Genomic DNA, 19363 nt, shown 5'->3' with positions numbered 1-19363 from the left:
CTCAATACATTCCCATCTAAATAAATATCAAGTTTCGGGTTGCATATTAATGCATAGTCTCGTATCGAGATTAATGCGTGTGAAAAAATAAAAGTTGCTCGATGCTCGACGAAAATGTTTTCATCAATTTTAACGTGTCTTTATGTCATACAAATTTCATAGAAGTCTGAATTGAAACAATTTTACCATCTGTGGAGGATTCGTTCTAAATATCATATATACAGTAGTAGTGTACTCTACTGCATGTGTGCATCACGCAATTCCTACACTAATTAGATACGTATTTTCTTGTACGTAAATTATACTTAATTCTTTAGTTATTTTAGTTTTTTATGTGACACTTTTATTGTGTAGAACATTTTAAGTATGTAAATAGATATATATACATATATGTATATTATACAAACATTTAAAGTGAACAAAAAGTTTATAATATACGAAATAAGTCTATTATAAGTTTGTTTTAATTACTTAAAAAGTTTTACAGGAACAAATAAATATATACAAAATTAATTAATAAAACATTCAATCGTAAGTAAACGTTATTAAAAAGAATAAAACCTATAAGAACAAATTTTCAATGATTAGTGTTACATACGTAGAATAAATTATTGAATAAAACACTGAATCGTAGGTAGGAAAATGGTTATCAAGAAAATAAAACCTACAAAAACAATTCTCAATGATCATTCGCTGTTATATGATAACATAAATGTGATTGGTGTGTACGCGGCATAAATTTATAACTTGATCGTTGTTGACGCATAGCACCGCGAGAGTGCGCATTACTCAGTGAAAAAAATGGTGGTTATTTGGGTGTAGTCGGACGATTTTCTGCATCACAAATGTGAGTACCGGCTGACTAAGAAGTTACGAGTGCTGTTTGTCAGTGCGTCGCGAAGCTAATATGATCAGGTCGATATCAGAGGTAATGAAACAATCATATAACTGAACAAATATCTTATATATCCATACGAAACCGCTGATTCTAAGTAGATATTGTTGTTCACGCATCTCCGCATGACAAGTATACTTGCTTGTCTTCCCTATGTATTTTATCAGACAAAAATCATGGATAAATCGGTGACGTTCATAGAGAATGAAAAGATTCGAATTTATTCATAGGTCTCGAAGCTATTCATCGCCAGACAATGTGTAAAATATGCACTGACGCGATATTTTTGGGATAGATGTCACATTATCTCTTTGGTGGTCTTGACTATATGCGCGCGTACGAATGTGTGCATTTATTTGATTTGCGGTATATGTGTGTAGTACTTCCTCTTCACCCCTTAATACGCATGTGTTCGGCATGCATTGTAACGGTGTGTCCGTGAGATACGTATATCACAGTATATACGTAAGACCTGCTACTTGCTATATACTGTCAACATTTTTCAAGTGACTGTTCCACGATGCTTGACAACATACTGCGATATTTAACGAAGTAAATTTTATTCCCCACCTGTTCACGTTCAATCTCTTTATTTCAACTTATTAATACTTCTCGCAGTTATTTCGTTGAACAAGTTTACGAAATCCATAAGTAATAATAAATACATAAGTGTTCGATTTATTAATAAACAACGAAATATTGTCTAGACGATATATTTAGTATATCTAAAGCACTAATTCTGAGATCGGCTGTCCTCACATTTATTGGCAGTCGACATGATCAACATTAGACTATTGATGTTGTTAAATTTATATAATCCGTCTGGTATATAAAACTGTTTGCAAAGTAGGGATTATAGTGAAACCAGAAGGACTAATACACACATGCAATTCTGCCCTCTGTAAAATAGATTAATTCAAGCTTTATTGATAGAATTCTATTTCTATCACAAAATGTTCTTCTATGTAGTTCTAATTTTGTTTTCATTCCTTTTTTAAATAAACAATTTACTTCGCTTGTAGTTTTTTGCATATTCGTTACTCGAATAATTTGTAAATTATTCGTGCATTTAACATATGGTATGATGTACATATATAATATAAAATTATTTTAATAAAATTATTAATTCGCATTTAATGCAAACACTGATAAATTATTAACATTATTTAAAATTACAATAAAATTGTAATGATAAACATAATGAGATAAGCATACATATTTATTAATATTTAAAGTATGTCATATAAAATATTTAAATAGAATGACGTAAAAAAGATGTTTGTTATATATGAGAAATATTAATTTTAAATTATTTTTTACTCACAATACATGTGTATTATTACTTTGAACCATTAATAATAAACAATATTTATAACTTATAAACAAAGTAAATGTATAGCTTGTTTGAAATAGTGAATTATTTTTTAATATATATAATATTAAATCAAAATATACTTTAAAATCATCAATCTATTTTGAAAATTTATGTTGAATTAAAAGTTAAAGATAAGTTAAAAGATAAATTAAATACTCATATAATATTCAATCAGAACCTGGAAATTAAAAAAATTTCTCATTTTATAAAAAATAGAAATCATAATAAAGATATTATTATAAACAAAATAAATTCTTCATTTATTCATGCAATTTTTGTCATTAATATTTTATTATTATTATTAGTTACTCTTATTAATATCAATATTTTTTCTGTTTTCAGAATCATTTAACTTCTTTGGTATTAAATATTTATTAAGAAATTGAAGTAACAGAGTATATTTGGTAAAGAAAGAAGGAAAATATCTGTGATGAATATACGAACCACATACTCTGTGCACTTATATAAATGCATCCAGTATTTTATAATTTGAAAGATAAAGTTAATTAAAGATACTGTTTTTCTAAAAATCTTTATCTGAATCAAACTGAGATAGAAAATATATATATATATAAAAATTTATATATATATATATAAATATATATGTACATATATATAAAATAGAAGACAAGGATTTTTATAAAGTGAATTCTTTCATACGTTGGTTATGTGCAATGCCGAGATGCTGCAATGAAAACAAGGCAGTGAGTTCGGTTGGCACTAGTCGGGAACATAATACGGAAGATATTTTGTTAACACAGAGTCGTTCTTTTACAATTGGAAATCAGTTGGAATTAGAGGAAGATCCACCAATTGTTGAGAAATCACACAGAAGAGTAAGGTGTGATCTAAGTCCAGTTCCAACAAGCACAAGTACTAATTTGAATATAAAGCTTTTAAGTATTAAGGTAAACTTCTCATAAATTAGTTTTAGATTTATATTTTATCTTTTTATATACATGTTGTTAATTTCGCAAATTTATTACTGAACATTGTTAATATCTCTGTGCACACTTATTTATTATCACATTGAGGATTATAATACTAGTGTATTGATTACAGGCAGATAGAAATAGTCGTCAAGATCAAGTGGAGACTGGATCTGGTGGGTACAGAGAACGGAAGAAAGAAATTAAAAAGAGAGCAGCTATAGGCAATACAGTGCGTGGATTCCTCTCATCTGGCCACAGCAGGCAGGACAGGTATAATGATGTCTGTATCAAAATCATGCTTCTTACATTGTCATTTTTTATCTTCTGTCATTTAATTTCTTTGCTGTAATACATTCTTTGCTTTTCATTTAACTATACATGTTCAATATATATGTATATGTTTAATTTGGAATGCACTTTATAAAGATTGTTCTTTAATATACTATTTTACAGATTCCGTTTTCTAAATAATTATTCTATTACAATACATAATCTGAAACATGTCTCTAAGGAACAAAGTGTTTGTGTACCTCTAACTTTGAATTTTTGAATTACTGAATATAACAAATTATAATAATATATTAAATACAAAAACTACACATGCACAGGAATCTTTTGTATATCTCATCTGTACTGTACATGTACATATTGAAATTATTACAATCTTTAAGGAACATTACATTAGAAAAATATATTAATTAAAATATTTTATGTGCTAAAATTAGTTGAAAAATTAGTGAATGCTGAAGTACTATAAAATCTAATCAAGAAATTTTTTCCACATGAAATTAGAAAATTTCATCAGGAAAAGTATAAATTCCAATATATTTTCAGAATTACTGACTCTGAACTTCAAGTATGAAATTTTATAGGTACTCAAAGGTTAGTAATTACATGATTTACATTATTGTCATACTGCAACATAGAACTATTCAATTATCATTTATTGTCATTTAAACGTTCAAGAAAAATAATAATTTATCAACAACTATTGATTTAGCTTTTTATGTTTTGGATTTTTATCACTATTATAGATTTGTGTATATCTTAAATTTATTTTTCAAACATTTTTCATACTTTTGCTTCCTTTAAGATTAAGTAGTACTTCAAACCATCATTCATAGCATTTCAATATTACATAATATAACGATTTCATAGCTGGTGTGTATGTACGAGTACATTTAGTACAGATGAGGCTAAACATTAATTTCTTAATTTAGATTTACTATTCTTCATAGTTATATAATAAAAGGTATTTGATTGCAAAATATATGTGTTTGTGTAACATTTTCCAATTTTTATCATATTCATAAAACACAATGTAATACATGAAACATTTCATGATGACAAATATGACTTCAATTTGGTGTAATCATACTTTCTGCTATAGTTTGTATTTATATTTTGTATTACAAAATAAAAGCTTTCTACATACTTTGTATCTAAATTGAAATGCATATAATTATATGATTTAAACGTAAAATTTGAACTTTATCTTTTTTTATCAAAGAAAATAATATTTAAAAGAAGAATTTGACAAAAAGAAAAGGAAATATGGCGTAATAATTATGTAGTATATTTAATGATGTTTTAGGTATGAGACAAATAGACAACAATCTTCAGGGGGAAGTGGCCTGTCAAGTTTATGTCCAAAGCTGGTGGCCAGTGGAGGTGGCGGTAATCAGAGTGGGATTAGCCTGGCAGTGGGCCACTTAGCCTCTCAAGAAGGAGTAGGTCCTTGCTCAGTTGTAACCACTCAAAGAATCCATAATCACACACATAATCACAAACGCCAAAGAAAATTATCTATTGTCTCACAAGCTGGCACTAGTGCTCATAGTTCTGGAGATAGAAAGGTATATTAGAAAACAAAAGGTATTTTACATGTAAGTAATATTTTCATATAAGTATAAATTGTATGTTTGCCTATTTTCTTAGACATCAAATCTAAGCCGTTCCTCTACACCAATTTGCAAAAAACAAGTGCGGACACAAAGGGCTGATCATACGGATTCATTATCGATAACAAGTAACGGAGTCGCCAGTAGCTCACCTTCTTCTAAAAAGAAAGTTTTATCTGCGTTACGAATTTGTGAAAAATCATCATCTCGGAATCTCAATTCACCATCTTTAGATCATGAAAATGATCGCAGTTTTAGCGATGCAGAGGAAGCTATTACAGCAGCAGAAAATGTGTTCAATGTGCCAGGTATTTTATACTTTCATTCAGCAATAATTTTTGTATACAGAACGTTTTACAGATTTTACTACGAAATTCGCTTTTATGTACAGGATCCAGTTCCACACCTTCAACACCACTTAGTCGATTGAAATCAAAAAAATCGGACGAAGATGAAACGAGTGTGGAATACAATATTAGTAAAGAAGGTGCTGATTCCTCACGGAACCCATCAGACAAAAAAGGATCACTAGATTCCAACGAAGAAAAGACGTCTACATTAGAATGTTTCGAATCTTCTAAAACTTCGAATATTATAAGAAAAATATCGGCAAATAGTATCGACGAAGAAATAAGTGCACAGAATAAGCAAAAAGTAATTTCCACTTCTTCCACAAGTACGAAATCCAGCAATATAAAATCTAGAAACAAATATGTTGCAGAAAAGATGATTGAGCAACACAATAGCAAAAATTTAAAAGGAATAAATATGGAAAAAAACATAAATACAAGTTCGTCCACAGAAACATCCATGAGTTCAGCAGTTAATAAAAATAACGAAAAAACCAAACGGAAAACGTCTAACGAAGAGCCAAAATCTACTAATATTGCAGAGAATGAAGACTTAGCTAAAAATTCTGAGAAAAATGTGATAGATGATAAAAATGACACGCAACAAAGTGAAGAAATGGTAAAAAGCTCGAGATTTGTAACATCAAAAGTGTCAGAAGAAATTGTGGAAACTGAGATTAAAGATATAGATGCGCAAAGAGAAGTAGAAGAAGAAGTGACGATATATGATGAAGATGATAATGGCACCAGTATCAGTGATATTGTTGCTACTCAAGCGCTTCATGAATCTCTGAGTAAATTAGGTAAAGTACCACCATTAGATACTGAGTTGAAGAATGTCAAGGATACAAACACCCAAGACGAAACCAAGATGGTAAAAGAAGAAAAAGAAAAGGAAGTCGTGCAAGAAGAAGCAGTGGAAGGATTTATTGGTCCTTTACTTGATGAAAATTTTAAAGCAGATGAAAAATTAACACAGAAAACAATGGCTATGGAGGAAGTACGAAATTTATTGATGAAAGTTAAAGTGCAAACTGTTGAAGATGATGATGACGAAGAAAAGGCTATAGGTATATCACCAGATGGTAGATTTTTAAAATTTGAAGAAGAAATTGGTAGAGGCAGCTTTAAGACTGTATATAGAGGTCTGGATACTCAAACTGGTGTAGCTGTTGCTTGGTGTGAATTGCAGGTCAGAGAAATGTAATTGAATGTTTGTATTACTTTTAAACAGATTTGTATATAATTATAACTTTTCTTTTAGGAAAAAAAATTAAATAAGACGGAAAGATTAAGATTTCGAGAGGAAGCAGAAATGTTGAAAGGTTTACAACACCCAAATATTGTCAGGTTTTATGACTATTGGGAAGTTACACTTACACGTAGAAAATATATTGTGCTAGTCACTGAACTTATGACTTCAGGAACCTTGAAAACGTACGTTTTTAAACTCATGAAAAATTTTAAAAATTCCTAATATTATAATTATAATTCTAAATTATTATGCAATTCCATATAGGTATCTGAGACGATTTAAAAAAATTAATCCAAAAGTTGTAAAATCTTGGTGTCGACAAATTTTGAAAGGCCTTAGTTTCTTGCATTCGAGGTCACCACCAATTATTCATCGTGATTTAAAATGTGACAATATCTTTATTACTGGTACCACAGGAAGTGTAAAAATTGGCGATTTGGGACTTGCTACTCTTAAAAACAGGAGTTTTGCAAAAAGCGTTATCGGAACACCTGAATTTATGGCACCAGAAATGTATGAAGAACATTACGATGAATCCGTTGACGTTTATGCGTTTGGAATGTGTATGCTTGAAATGGCTACTAGTGAATATCCATATTCAGAATGTACTGGACCGGCACAAATATATAAACGCGTAGTATCGGTAAATTGTTTAATGAATTTTTTATTATTTATATAGTATTCATTTTTATTCAACGTGTCAAGCAACATATTGAATAATGTTTGTATTATACGCAGGGTGTAAAACCGCAAAGTTACGATAAAGTGGAAAATCCAGAAGTACGTGAGATTATAGAAATGTGCATTCGATTAAAGAAAGAAGAACGGCCTTTAGTTAAAGATCTTTTAAATCACGAATTTTTTGCGGACGATGTTGGCTTAAAATTAGAAATGGTTTCAAGAGATTCAGCCGTAGCGGATGCGGAATTATCGCGTGTTGAATTCCGACTTCGAGTGTTGGATCCCAAGAAACGTACTAATAAACATAAAGAGAACGAGGCGATACAGTTTGATTTTGACATTCAAACTGATAATGCAGAAGAAGTAGCCTCAGAAATGGCTAAATCTAGCCTTATACTTGAGGAAGATGTCAAGGCTGTAGCAAAAATGTTAAAATCGCAAATCAGCACTTTGTTACGAGAGAGAGAAGAACGTAAAGCCAAAGAAGAAAAGGAACGTTTAGATCGAGAAGCGGATAGTGCTAATACAACCAATGAAAATTTGTTACAACAACAATTATTACTTCAACAAATGCAATTGCAACAGCAACAACAACAGATGCAATCAAATATGAGCATCCAAATGCAAGGTCAAGTACAAATGCAGTTGCAACAGAATCAAATACCTTTGCAACAACAACAACAAATGCAAACTGCTGCACAACAACCTCAGCAACACAATTTACAACCACAACAAGTCCAATTGGTTCAACAGCAACCATTAATGCAGCAACAAACGTCTGTTGTTCAGCCACAGCAAGCACAACAAATGCAACAAGTGACTCAGGTTTCACAACAGCAAGTGCAGTACCAACAACAGCAATATCAACAGCAGTTACAACAACAATATCAACAACAACAGCCACAACAATTTCCTCAGCATGTTTCGCAAAATTTAACTGCTACTTCTTCACAATGCTCTACCCCTCAGACTGTACAGACTCAACCACAATTTCCTCAAGTATCTCAACAAATACAACAACAGCAACATTTGCATCAGCAACAACAGTACATACAACTGAATCAAATGAATGTGCCGCAACAGATGGGTCATCAAATACAACAACCACAGATACAAATTTTATCACAACCCCAACATATGCATCAGCAAATATCGCAACCTCCACAAGTGCAATATTCTCAACCGCAAATACAGCATGTTCAAAATCAGCAGTACTATCAGCAAAATGCGACAGGAACCTCAGGATACAGTACGCAACCCATATATCAGCAAAATATATCTCAACAAGTGTATCATTCGTATGCCAGCTCAAGTTCTTCCGGCCATGTCGAGATTTTATCATCCAACCAGCCTACAGCCCAAATTTATTCTCATCCAAGTATCCCTCAAAGTACAGCACCTCCAACTTCACAGCCTTACATGCAACCACAGCCAGGACAAGTGCAAGCATCTGTACCAACTGGTCTAAATCTTCAGAGCACGTCATCAGCGACTCATATGCAAAATACAATAACATCAACAATTCCAAATATGCAAAGTGCACCTACTCTTATTTCGAACAGTGGACATCAATCTCAGCCTCAACAAAATGTCTTAGTTCAAATGAAATATTCGCAAAGTTCTAGTATCCCTACTTCTGTACCCATATCAGCTGGGATTTCTGTGCCATCAACAACAGTGTCTCAGCAACAACAGCATTTCATTTCAAACACAGAACAGCTATGTTCTAACACAGAAAGATCATCTTTATCTAAACAAGATACAATGGATTCTGTGCAATCTTTGCCAACGGACGTACCGCCTACTATTCAGGATCAAGGAAATGTCTCTAACGTGTCTAACATAAGCACATCTCAAGCAGCAATGCCAAATGAAGGGTAAATATATAAAATTTCAATGATTCTTTAAATAAATATTGTTTAAGAAACTGACCAATATTTTGTTTATATAGAATAAATCAAGAAAGTGCAGAGAATGTCACTTCATCCGAAAGATCTAGAGTAAAAAGATCCGGTACGAAACGTAAGAAGCCTGGTATCAAATTAACAGTTTTGTCTGTAAGTAGTAATGAGGGACAATCAATGATTGTTGAATGTCAGTTAGATACCAGCAAACAAAAAACTGTGACATTTAAATTTGATAGAGATGATATGGTACCTACTGACATTGCTAATAACCTGGTAAGTAAATAATAGAATTTTATATGTTAATATTTTTATCTTCAAAATTTTTATTATTATTCTATTCTTATTTTCTTCAGGTTGCTGAAAATTTATTGCCACAATCTCAATGTGAAACGTTCGTTGAATTGATAGAAGACATCGTTAAACAATTACGTTTGGATCCTACACGGGCTTTACCTTTAGTAGCACATGGTCCACCAGATCAATCTGCCGGTGGTAGTCCGGTTACGAGTCGTCGACCTAGAGATCGTGACCACAGTCTTGATACAGCTAAGGTAATGGTTTTCTTTCCGTTTTCAATTTGTTTTATAGATATTAATATACTACGAAAATAATGAAATTTATACAATTTATCTACAAAGGAAATTCGTTTTCTTTTTTTTTCTTTTTTTCTGTTTTTTTATCAGAGAAATAAATAGAAATAAATTTTGAAATAGAAGTTTTCAACAAAGATCATTGTCATTAGTATTATTACTTAAGAACCTGATACACAAAAGTCCATAATGCATATCATAGGACTATTTTGCTTGTTGTAAGTTCTTTTCTTGAAATAATAGAATCATGTTTCTTATATATTTCATATTAAAATAACGTTGTGGTTACGCTCGAGATGTATATCTCGTGATTCCATAAAAAAAAACACAAGGGTGTACCTCCAAGGTATAATTGGTGTGTATCGTTTTGGACGCAGCAGGTGAGACATGGCTCGCTAACTCGTCAAAGCAGCCACCGATCGTCGTACAAAATCCATCGTAGACACCGTTCGGTGAGTTCATCGTCCCCTCTATACCTTATCCTGTTTCCTATATTTCATCGTATAATCGTGGACGTTTGTGCATCCTTTTTGATTCATGATACATTGTGTTCGGACATTTGTGTATCTTTTGAAGTACAGCAATATTATATGACGACATTTCCTGCATATTAAATTCCTCCCATAGGCAATTCGTATAACATAACGGTTAGACTATGGCCAGGGCGTACTTTATACTTTAATTTTTATATATTTATTCTTAATTATATATTACATTTAATTTTTACTTGAAAATTTTTCAGGAAAATTCACTCTTTTATGAAGATTATAATTTCCATTAGCAGTATATTACAATACATTTATATATAAGAGAATCCTATATATATATGAAATAATAAACAACATTCATACAACATTCTTTAGAAATGAATGAAATTGTACTTATTTAAATAGATTTTTTTGTAACATAATAGCATTGTAAGATATGCATTCATTATTAAAAATACCTATTTGTGTTTCCCTTTTTTAATTTATTTTAAATATACTTAGTAATGTAACCGACTTATATAACTGTATTTTGCAATAATTATTTTATTTATGCCGCTATTTGGTTTTGTTTACGTGCATTGTAATTATTTTATTGGTAAAAGGTAAACTTTGATAACTAGATAATTATTTTCTGTATGATTCCAGAGAGACGAAACTTCCAATACTTCTACACCTACGAAATTATTACCGATTGACCAAATTCTTTCTCACATTACGGGCTCCACCTCCATGGATAAGCAACAAAATGTGCAAACTCCTGATAGCCAAATGGGTCCTGAAAACACATCAGCTGAAGCATCCAGAAGATCATCGACCTCTACACAAAATACGGATACATTAACACCGACTAATTTACCAAGCGATCCCACTGATCCAACTCAGGAAACCATAGTTTCTGCAGCAGCAGACATAGTGTTAGACACGCAAAGTATACTTAAAGATGAAACAGCTAAATCAACGTATATCCAAAGTCAAATAACCGATTCGACTGTAAATCAAATAAATGAAAAATCTAAAGAATCCGTCGTTCAAGATGCAATGGAACAAGAGAAAGAAACGAATAAAGAGACACACTTTGATGCCATAACTGCAGAAGTAGCTACATTAACTGCGCCACCTCCAGCACGAAAAATTTCTCGTTTTTTAGTTAGCCCTGTAGTTGAACAGAAGATTGTTACAAGTGAAGAAGAAGGATCTACTTCTGTAGAAAATACAGATAAATTTAACGTATTAACAGCTCAGCCTAGTTCATTATCGCAATCAAATACGATTGATGAGGGGCAAGTAAAACACGATGATCTAGAAGTGAATGTTTTAGAAGCACAAGCTATGGTTCCTGAAAAATCTAATATCGAAATCGTTACACAAAATCCTCAATGTATCGCAGAACAAGTAGACACTGTTCAAACAATTCAACAACCGGTGCAACAATCAATTGCTCTTCAAAGTACTGTACAAGGGCAAGCAATCCTACCCATATCACAAATGCAACAGAATGTTAGTGCTGTGCAATCTAGTCAACAAAATGTAATGGTTCCAGGATCAGCAATAACGCATCAATCGCCTCAACAGGTACAAGTTGTATCTCAAAACGTAGCCATGCCACAAAAGGATCCACAAACTCAAGTTGCATCGAGCGGAATCAATATATCAGGACAATATCAAAATCAATCTATGCCGTGCAATATTCTGTTACAGCAACAACAAATTCCTATACAACAAAGTTTAACGCAAATGCACATTCAGCCTGAACATCAGCATCAGGGACAAATGCAAGTTCAGCGACCATTGCAACAATTTCAACATCAACAAATACCGCAACAACATCAACAATATGTGATACTTCCTAGACATATTCCACAATTACAACCAGCCACAATTATAGACGAAAGAAACCGTAGGATTTCTAATATTTCTACAACATCGAACATGTCTACGGATTCGCAAATTTCGGAAATTGCTAATATGACGGACGATAAGAAGCAAACAATGATCATGCCCAATTTATCAATGCCCCAAACGCAGCATGTACAATTTATTTCTCAACCAGATGGACCAAATATCACTCCTTTACCACAGACTGTTTTGGAACCAATCCAACAGCTTCAAACAGCACCTCAAGCTACAGTGAATGTCCCAGCAAATGTATCTGTACCTGTTTCAGTTCCTGCCCATCAAGCTGTCACTGTAGAAGTTGCTCCTAAAGTTACACTTAAAACAAAAGAAGTTTCATCAACGCTTCCAGATTTAGCACAAAATTTAGCAAATATACTTTCGAACCCGAAATCGAAATCTGTAACTCCTCATTGTTTAACTACCCACGAACCAAGCCAAACTGTAAATATCCCAGGAACTACAATACTCGAATATAAACCTACTCTCCAGTCTGAACAGTATTTTCAACCTATTCAACCAGAAGCAAGTCAAATACAAATGCAACCGCAATTACAGCATAATTATCAAGTGAACACAACACAGCAAGGAATTCCACAAACGTTTCAATTTAGTCAACAACCTCATCAAGCTCAAATACCTCTGCAGCAAACAATGCAACTGAATGCAACCCATCAAATCGACCCTCAGTTACAAATGGCGCAACAAAATTTTCAACAGAGCAAATGGACTGCTTCTATGAATCAAAATATTATACAGCAATCTGCGTCAATCAGACATATTCAACAGATTCAACCACAATCGCAACAAACTATGCCACAACACGTTATACAAGAAACTCAAAATGTAGAAAGTTGCATTTCTTCTGATCAATCTCAGCTTCATTTAAAGCTCCCTGATCAACAACTCTTAGGAAAAGTATCCGAAACAGAAGCTCAAGAAGCTAATTCAGCTGGGTATGTATAGTATATATAATATTGCCAAATGTTTAATACAGGTATGTTTATACATTAATTTATTTTGTCTATATATTAGGCGTACAAGTTCCGAATATCCTTTATTATCGGAGAACGAAAGCTCTAGCCATGATATAACTCCTGAACATACGATCGTTGAATCTGTAGATTCGGTATTATTTACACAAAATCAAGCATTGCAACAACAACAGCAGCAGCAGCAACACCAACAACAGCAACAACAGCAACAACATCGAAAGCTTAGTCAACAGAATTCGCTAGATAAAGTCTCAGATACGACTACTGGAACTAGTGTTCCGGGTGGAACAGGTCCACAAACAATAGCAGATCTCCATCAAAAGCTTGTTCAATTAACAAGTCAGCCGTCCGAAGCGCTTAATGTAGGCACACCTCCTATAAGTTATCCAGCTACTCCTCATAATCACCAGATAATAGGTGGATATGATGCCTACATGCATTCTTTACAACAAAAACTTGTTAATATTGGCATGCCAATTTCCACTACACATGGCATAGTAAGTAATTTAAAAAATATAAAGAATTAAATTTTTTTGTATTTTGTATTAATAATTTGATAAATACATAGCAAGGTCCTCTATCACCTCAGACTACAATACAGACGACTACAAACTTGACTGATTCAAATGTTCCAACGAGTGTGGAAAGTTCTGTTTTAACTCAAGAAAGCACAATTCAACAACTTACGCTTTCTCAAACTGTAGGTTTTACGTTAAGAACGTCATATACATTTGTCTTGAAAGATTTAAATTAATAAAATGAAAATATAAAATTTTCTTATGTTCAGCATGTAGATTGCTCTCTCGATAGTCCAACTCCAACACCTGGAGGGGCTCCTGTAGGGTCTGAAACTATGAGTCCGAGTAAAGAGAGTATAAAAGTTCGAATCCAAAGACCGGGATCTCGTCTCCAAGAATTAGAACAAGAATTAGCAAAAATTCACAGAGGATCGATTCCAGCAACAGCTTCTCCACAACCTTTAACACCGCCTGTATCCATCAGTTCTGTTCCGCCGTCGTCCGTTGCTTCTATTCAGCTGCAACCATCGTTACAATCTACTCAAAGTTTATTGACTACTGTTCCACCTGTAACTGCTGTACCTGTTGCTACCGTTACTCCCAGTGTCTTTACATCACGCTCTGATACGAACACTCCAGTGCAAGTAGAATCTCAAGAAAATGTTTCCGAGGTACATATAGAGTATATTTAAGTATAGCAAATTTCGGTATTTTCAACGAGCGTTCTCGAAAAATAACTAACTAATTTTAATAGAAGGTTAGTACAACACAACCTGTTAGAAAAATATCAAGATTCGTGGTTTCCAAGGTCGCAGGTCCTCCTAGTAATGCTGCTACACCGATTCAACAACATACCGATATGTCAAAAAATCAAACAGAAGATTCGAAGGTTTATCATATAGATGACACACAGGGTAAATATTCTAAAGATCAATGAAATAGATACATTTAGAAATGTTTAAAAATTAAATATTCATGAATTACAGGTACACCAGTACAAATAACTCACAGCCGTGAAGGTTCTCTTCCACCTACGCAAATTACTCAGCCTATTAATGCTCCTGTTGTAGAAGTAAATACATAGCTTTTATTAAGTATATGTTTAGTTAATTTATGTGCCATTAACCCAACTGTTAATATTATTTATAGCAAGCAGAAAAAGATGAGAGATTTTGGACATTAACACCAAGTGAAGAATATCAATTGCTTATAAAAAAGTAGGTTTACATCTATAAAAATTTCATCTTACAGTTTTATAATAATTAAAAATTAACTTCTTTTACTTCTGTATATATACAGGCAAACTATGGAATTGGAATCCCTGCAAAGAAGACACAGAGAAGAATTGGAACGATTTCAACAGCATCAATTGCAGCTTTTAATTCAACAGCAACAGCAAGCAAGTGCACTTCATCAACATCACCATCAACATCATCCAGTGCTTTATCATACTGTTACGACTAGCGTGCCAGGTTAGTAATTAATAATAACTTTAAGTAACTTTAAACAACTATTTTATACATCCCATTTCAATTATTATATTTCATCGTCCCTTGTAATGACATAATTCTTTTCCTAACAGGACAAACTAGACTTCCAGGTACAGAAGACTATTTAATGTTTAACACAACGCCCCAAACTCCTTTACAAAAAGCTCCAAGTAATTATCCAGATACCGATGAAACATTACGATTAGCTATGCAGAAATTGAAGCAAACTCCTTTGCAACTACAACCACAACAGGCGGCAACTGGAATACCACACGCTTATGTTATTCCAATTCCAGTAGTGCCTTCTGAAACTATGCAAAACGTGTCTACTCAACAACCTACTAGTTATACAAGTGAACTAACCGAATCTCTAGAGCCAGCACATAATCCGACAATTATAAATTCAACACAATATCAGTTCACGCCTATATTACCAGATGGAACAAATTATGCAGTATCCTCTACTGGATCATTAGTTACACCTATACCGATATCAAGTTCAACGGGAAGTGGAGGTTACATCCAGTATCACGATAATCAAACATTATCAAATTTTCAAACATTTAGTTGCACACCACATGGCGGTTTCTTTTTACCAGCTGGCTATCGGCTAATATACGCTCCATCTGGTGGAACGTCTCAGTCGCAGCCAGCTACACCAGCTACCCCACATATAGGAAATTCTCATGACGGTACACCGCCGGCAGAACCTTTTCACGCCGCAAATGTTGACAATTCAACAGCTCCACCTTCCCATACCGATCAATAACGTAATCTTCAGCAAGTTATGATCTATATTTTTCGATTTACTCATTTTCGTAATACATTCTTTATTTAAACGTGTTGCCCTTATCCACTAGTATGAGAATCATGCATTATTACAATTGTTATTCTATTATAGTTTTGCTAATACGTATTGCTACCCTCGTCTTCGTGGATATGTATGCGAGGAGATGCGAATGAAAGTATTTAGGATGTATTTGATATTGTAACATCCGTGCGTATCGCTAAAATATTCTCGTTATCTGTGCGTCAGCATATTAATTATTTGATATGTGCCTCGCAGCGAAATTAAAACTCTCAATTCGTACACGGAGAATATTTTGAATGAACGAATTAAGCTTCTGGACAAAAAAAACATAGGAAAGAAAAAGAAATAAAATATTGAAATTGAGGATAGAGGCCTTTACATGTACTGTGCTTATATCTTATTGTAGTATATATCCTTCTTTAGTAAAAATGCTTGTTAAAAGACTTTTTCTGCTCTCAATTTATTGATAGCACAGTCCACATTAGTACAGGCCTCAGCTAGTCTTACAAATGATGGCATACAGCCATTCTGCTCGATATATATGTATAACTGTTAATGTATACTGAATGCTTTGGAGAGAGAATGTATGTTTACGTGTGCATGGATGTGATTGCAGGAGTCAGACAGAGAAGAAATATGATTAATATAGTCACTGTTATGCTTTAATGTATTTCTAGCGATTTTACCTATTTCAATTAAAAAAAAAGTCATGTGTTACTAGTTAGCAGTTTCATGTATCTTATCTAATATTATATCAACTATTATCTTTTTTAGACTTGATTGTGAATATTTTTATTATTGCATATTTAATTTATCGAAGTTTATTTCATTTGAATTGGCATTTCATTTACAATACGTTCTGAAATACATTTGCACAATCCATTCCTTTGAATATTTTAGGAATTTTTGTTATTTAGCACTTCAATTTCTGATAAAATGGTGATGAAAATAATGGTTATCATCATAGATATTGAGAATCTAATTAAGAAAAAAAGAAACTCAATAGGAACATGACATATGTATGAAATTCATACATGTTTTAACAATATCAAAAATAAAATAATCTAGTGCTTGTGTTACATCCCAAAAAATATATTTTAAATTTTCATCTGTGCTATCACATATTGCATTTTGCAATATAGTTAAGAATAGCTTATTTGTATAACTACAAATATTACTGCTGTTTATTGGTAATTATAATGTTATCTTTATTTCGTTCAAATAATTGCAGTTCGCGTCGTTTTTAATGTTGCGATTTACTACTGCTTTAAGCATGAATTTATTATTATCAGTATTAGAATTTCGAAAACTATTTTAAAATTTTGAATATGAAGTTTTTTCTTGTAATTTCCAAGTTATTGATACTTGATCATGATATTATATTAAATTACACTCAATTGTTTCATATACACATATGTTTTATTTCTAAGTTTTGCATACCATAATTCCGTTATTTCGTTTTCCACTTTATTTGGGAGAAAATATAATTATACCTTTAAATCCAGTTAATCCACCTGGTAATAAATTCATGTGGCTGTTGAACGAAACATTATAATATAGGTAATTGTATGTATTTCTTATGGAAATGCATTGCAATTATTCTTATATAGTTACTTTAAATAAATTTATTAGATAATACTCAAAGAAAATGCATAACATGTAATACTTAATGTACATATTATTCATTTACTGTTAGGTGGATTGGCTTTTGATAAAGATGCAGCTTCTATGTTTGTTAATAAAAGCTGAGTATATGAAGTTTCTAAAATAAACTATATTTAAATGTAATAATTTACAGTGATATAGTTTGGTAAATATTGATTTTTAATTTCTTAAATTTATTCATTGAATGTGATGAAATGCATGAAATAAGACAATAGAAATGAATATTATTTCATTAACAGCATTGCAACGGACTACTTCCTTCCAAATATATTTTACACAATGTGATTTTAAATATACATAGTATTATAATGATAATGATGGTGATATAATTGGAGTAAATTTTTGTAAAACATTATTGTTGTTTTACCAAAGAATACCAAACCGCACTGTTACATACAAGAAAAAATCACAATATGAATTTATCATAATTTTCTTCTACTAATATGGCATCTAACTTGATGGAATTGAACAACTTAGTACATTCAGACATAGGTATTACAATATATTTTTCAGAAAATATGACAAAAAAACAAGTAAATCATATTTTGCTACATTTAAAAGATTCACACATAAAGTCTTAGTACATATTGATGGATCAGAATTTAATGTACTAATTTATTACAGTTATTTAATTTATTTAACAGATTCATATAATTAATTGCAAGCATATATAGATAATTTGTTGTATATATATATATATATATATATATATATATATATATATACACATGATTATGATACTATATATATATATATATATATATATAGTATGTACTGTATAAGCATACTGTTCTAAACATATGAATATATCGTATGATATTTTAGAAATGCAGTTGTGAAAAACACATGTTTCTTGTGTTACATTTTGCTTTTTCAAATTTCGAATGTAAAAAAACAAAACTTGACTTGAATAATAGAATGAATTAAATTTATCTATAAATTATCCTTAAAATTACACTGTACAAAAATTTGGAGCTCACTAATTAGAGCATATAAAAAAAAGCTTTTTAAAAGAATTGTATGTAACTATTACAGGAAGGTTTAATTATGTTCTAAAATATCTTGTACTAGTGTTTAACTACCTTGCTTGTAATAAAAATGAAAAATATGAAAAAAGTTTAGACAAAAATAATCGAAGAGCTTTTCCTGTGCTAACTAGTGTATAAGTTCATACATGCTTTAAAACTTATGTAATCTATGTTGTGTGAAATTCTATAAGAAATTTTGTAAAGACTGATTAGATATGCATCAGCATTCAATAGATTGCAAAAAAAAAACAAAATTAATTTAAACCATTCACTGTATGGAGAAAAAGTTGTAACTAATAGAGATATATAGAAATTAATACAAAGAAACCTAAAATAATTTAGATTCAACTCAGAATAATATTATCTTCCATTCCTTACTTGAGAAGTAATTACATCAAAATGTAGTTTGTGATGTTAATTAATACATTGTATATTTGTGAAATTTATGAATATATTATGTAGACAACAACACAACTTTTTTAATTAGTATTGCATGTACTATATTTTTAAACAATATTTTTCTATGTCACATAACTAATTCTAAACATATTAAATTATAAATTTATTGAAATTCTTTTATATGAGTTCT

General features: G+C 31.6%; 1 protein-coding gene across 7 annotated transcripts; it reads left to right on the top strand.

The window, feature by feature from the left end:
- The first annotated feature begins 63 nt into the window (after nt 1-63).
- Wnk (Wnk kinase) lies at nt 64-17488 on the top strand. Of its 7 annotated transcripts, none has more exons than XM_069121382.1 (21): nt 64-290; nt 2613-3178; nt 3333-3472; nt 4797-5058; nt 5141-5411; nt 5495-6645; nt 6718-6890; nt 6973-7351; nt 7447-9266; nt 9341-9569; nt 9650-9847; nt 10264-10338; nt 11020-13223; nt 13303-13759; nt 13831-13962; nt 14050-14451; nt 14535-14694; nt 14767-14852; nt 14930-14997; nt 15080-15252; nt 15363-17488. In XM_069121382.1, the coding sequence occupies exons 2-21, from the start codon at nt 2945-2947 to the stop codon at nt 16037-16039; spliced, it is 9291 nt and encodes a 3096-aa protein (XP_068977483.1). In that variant the 5' UTR covers nt 64-290; nt 2613-2944; the 3' UTR covers nt 16040-17488. The 7 variants fall into 7 exon arrangements, with proteins under 7 accessions (XP_068977483.1, XP_068977487.1, XP_068977486.1 ...); XM_069121386.1 differs by lacking the exon at nt 64-290 and adding an exon at nt 775-928 and having other exon boundaries at nt 14538-14694; XM_069121385.1 differs by lacking the exon at nt 64-290 and adding an exon at nt 776-928 and having other exon boundaries at nt 10267-10338.
- The last annotated feature ends 1875 nt before the right edge of the window (nt 17489-19363 follow it).

This window comes from Bombus flavifrons, chromosome 10, assembly GCF_040668555.2.
Source record: "Bombus flavifrons isolate JBK064 chromosome 10, iyBomFlav1_principal, whole genome shotgun sequence".
In the NCBI taxonomy this organism is placed as follows: Eukaryota; Metazoa; Arthropoda; class Insecta; order Hymenoptera; family Apidae; genus Bombus; species Bombus flavifrons.
Note: the sequence above shows the minus strand (reverse complement) of the source record. Positions and strands in the feature narration are given on the sequence as shown.

What these genes read in the sequence shown, in the direction of transcription:
- Wnk (XM_069121382.1), top strand. Translation starts at nt 2,945, where the DNA reads ATGCCGAGATGCTGCAATGAAAACAAGGCAGTGAGTTCGGTTGGCACT. An exon ending in TAAAGCTTTTAAGTATTAAG is followed by an intron (nt 3,179 to 3,332) that starts GTAAACTTCTCA and finishes TATTGATTACAG; the next exon opens with GCAGATAGAAATAGTCGTCA. An exon ending in ACTTCAGGAACCTTGAAAAC is followed by an intron (nt 6,891 to 6,972) that starts GTACGTTTTTAA and finishes AATTCCATATAG; the next exon opens with GTATCTGAGACGATTTAAAA.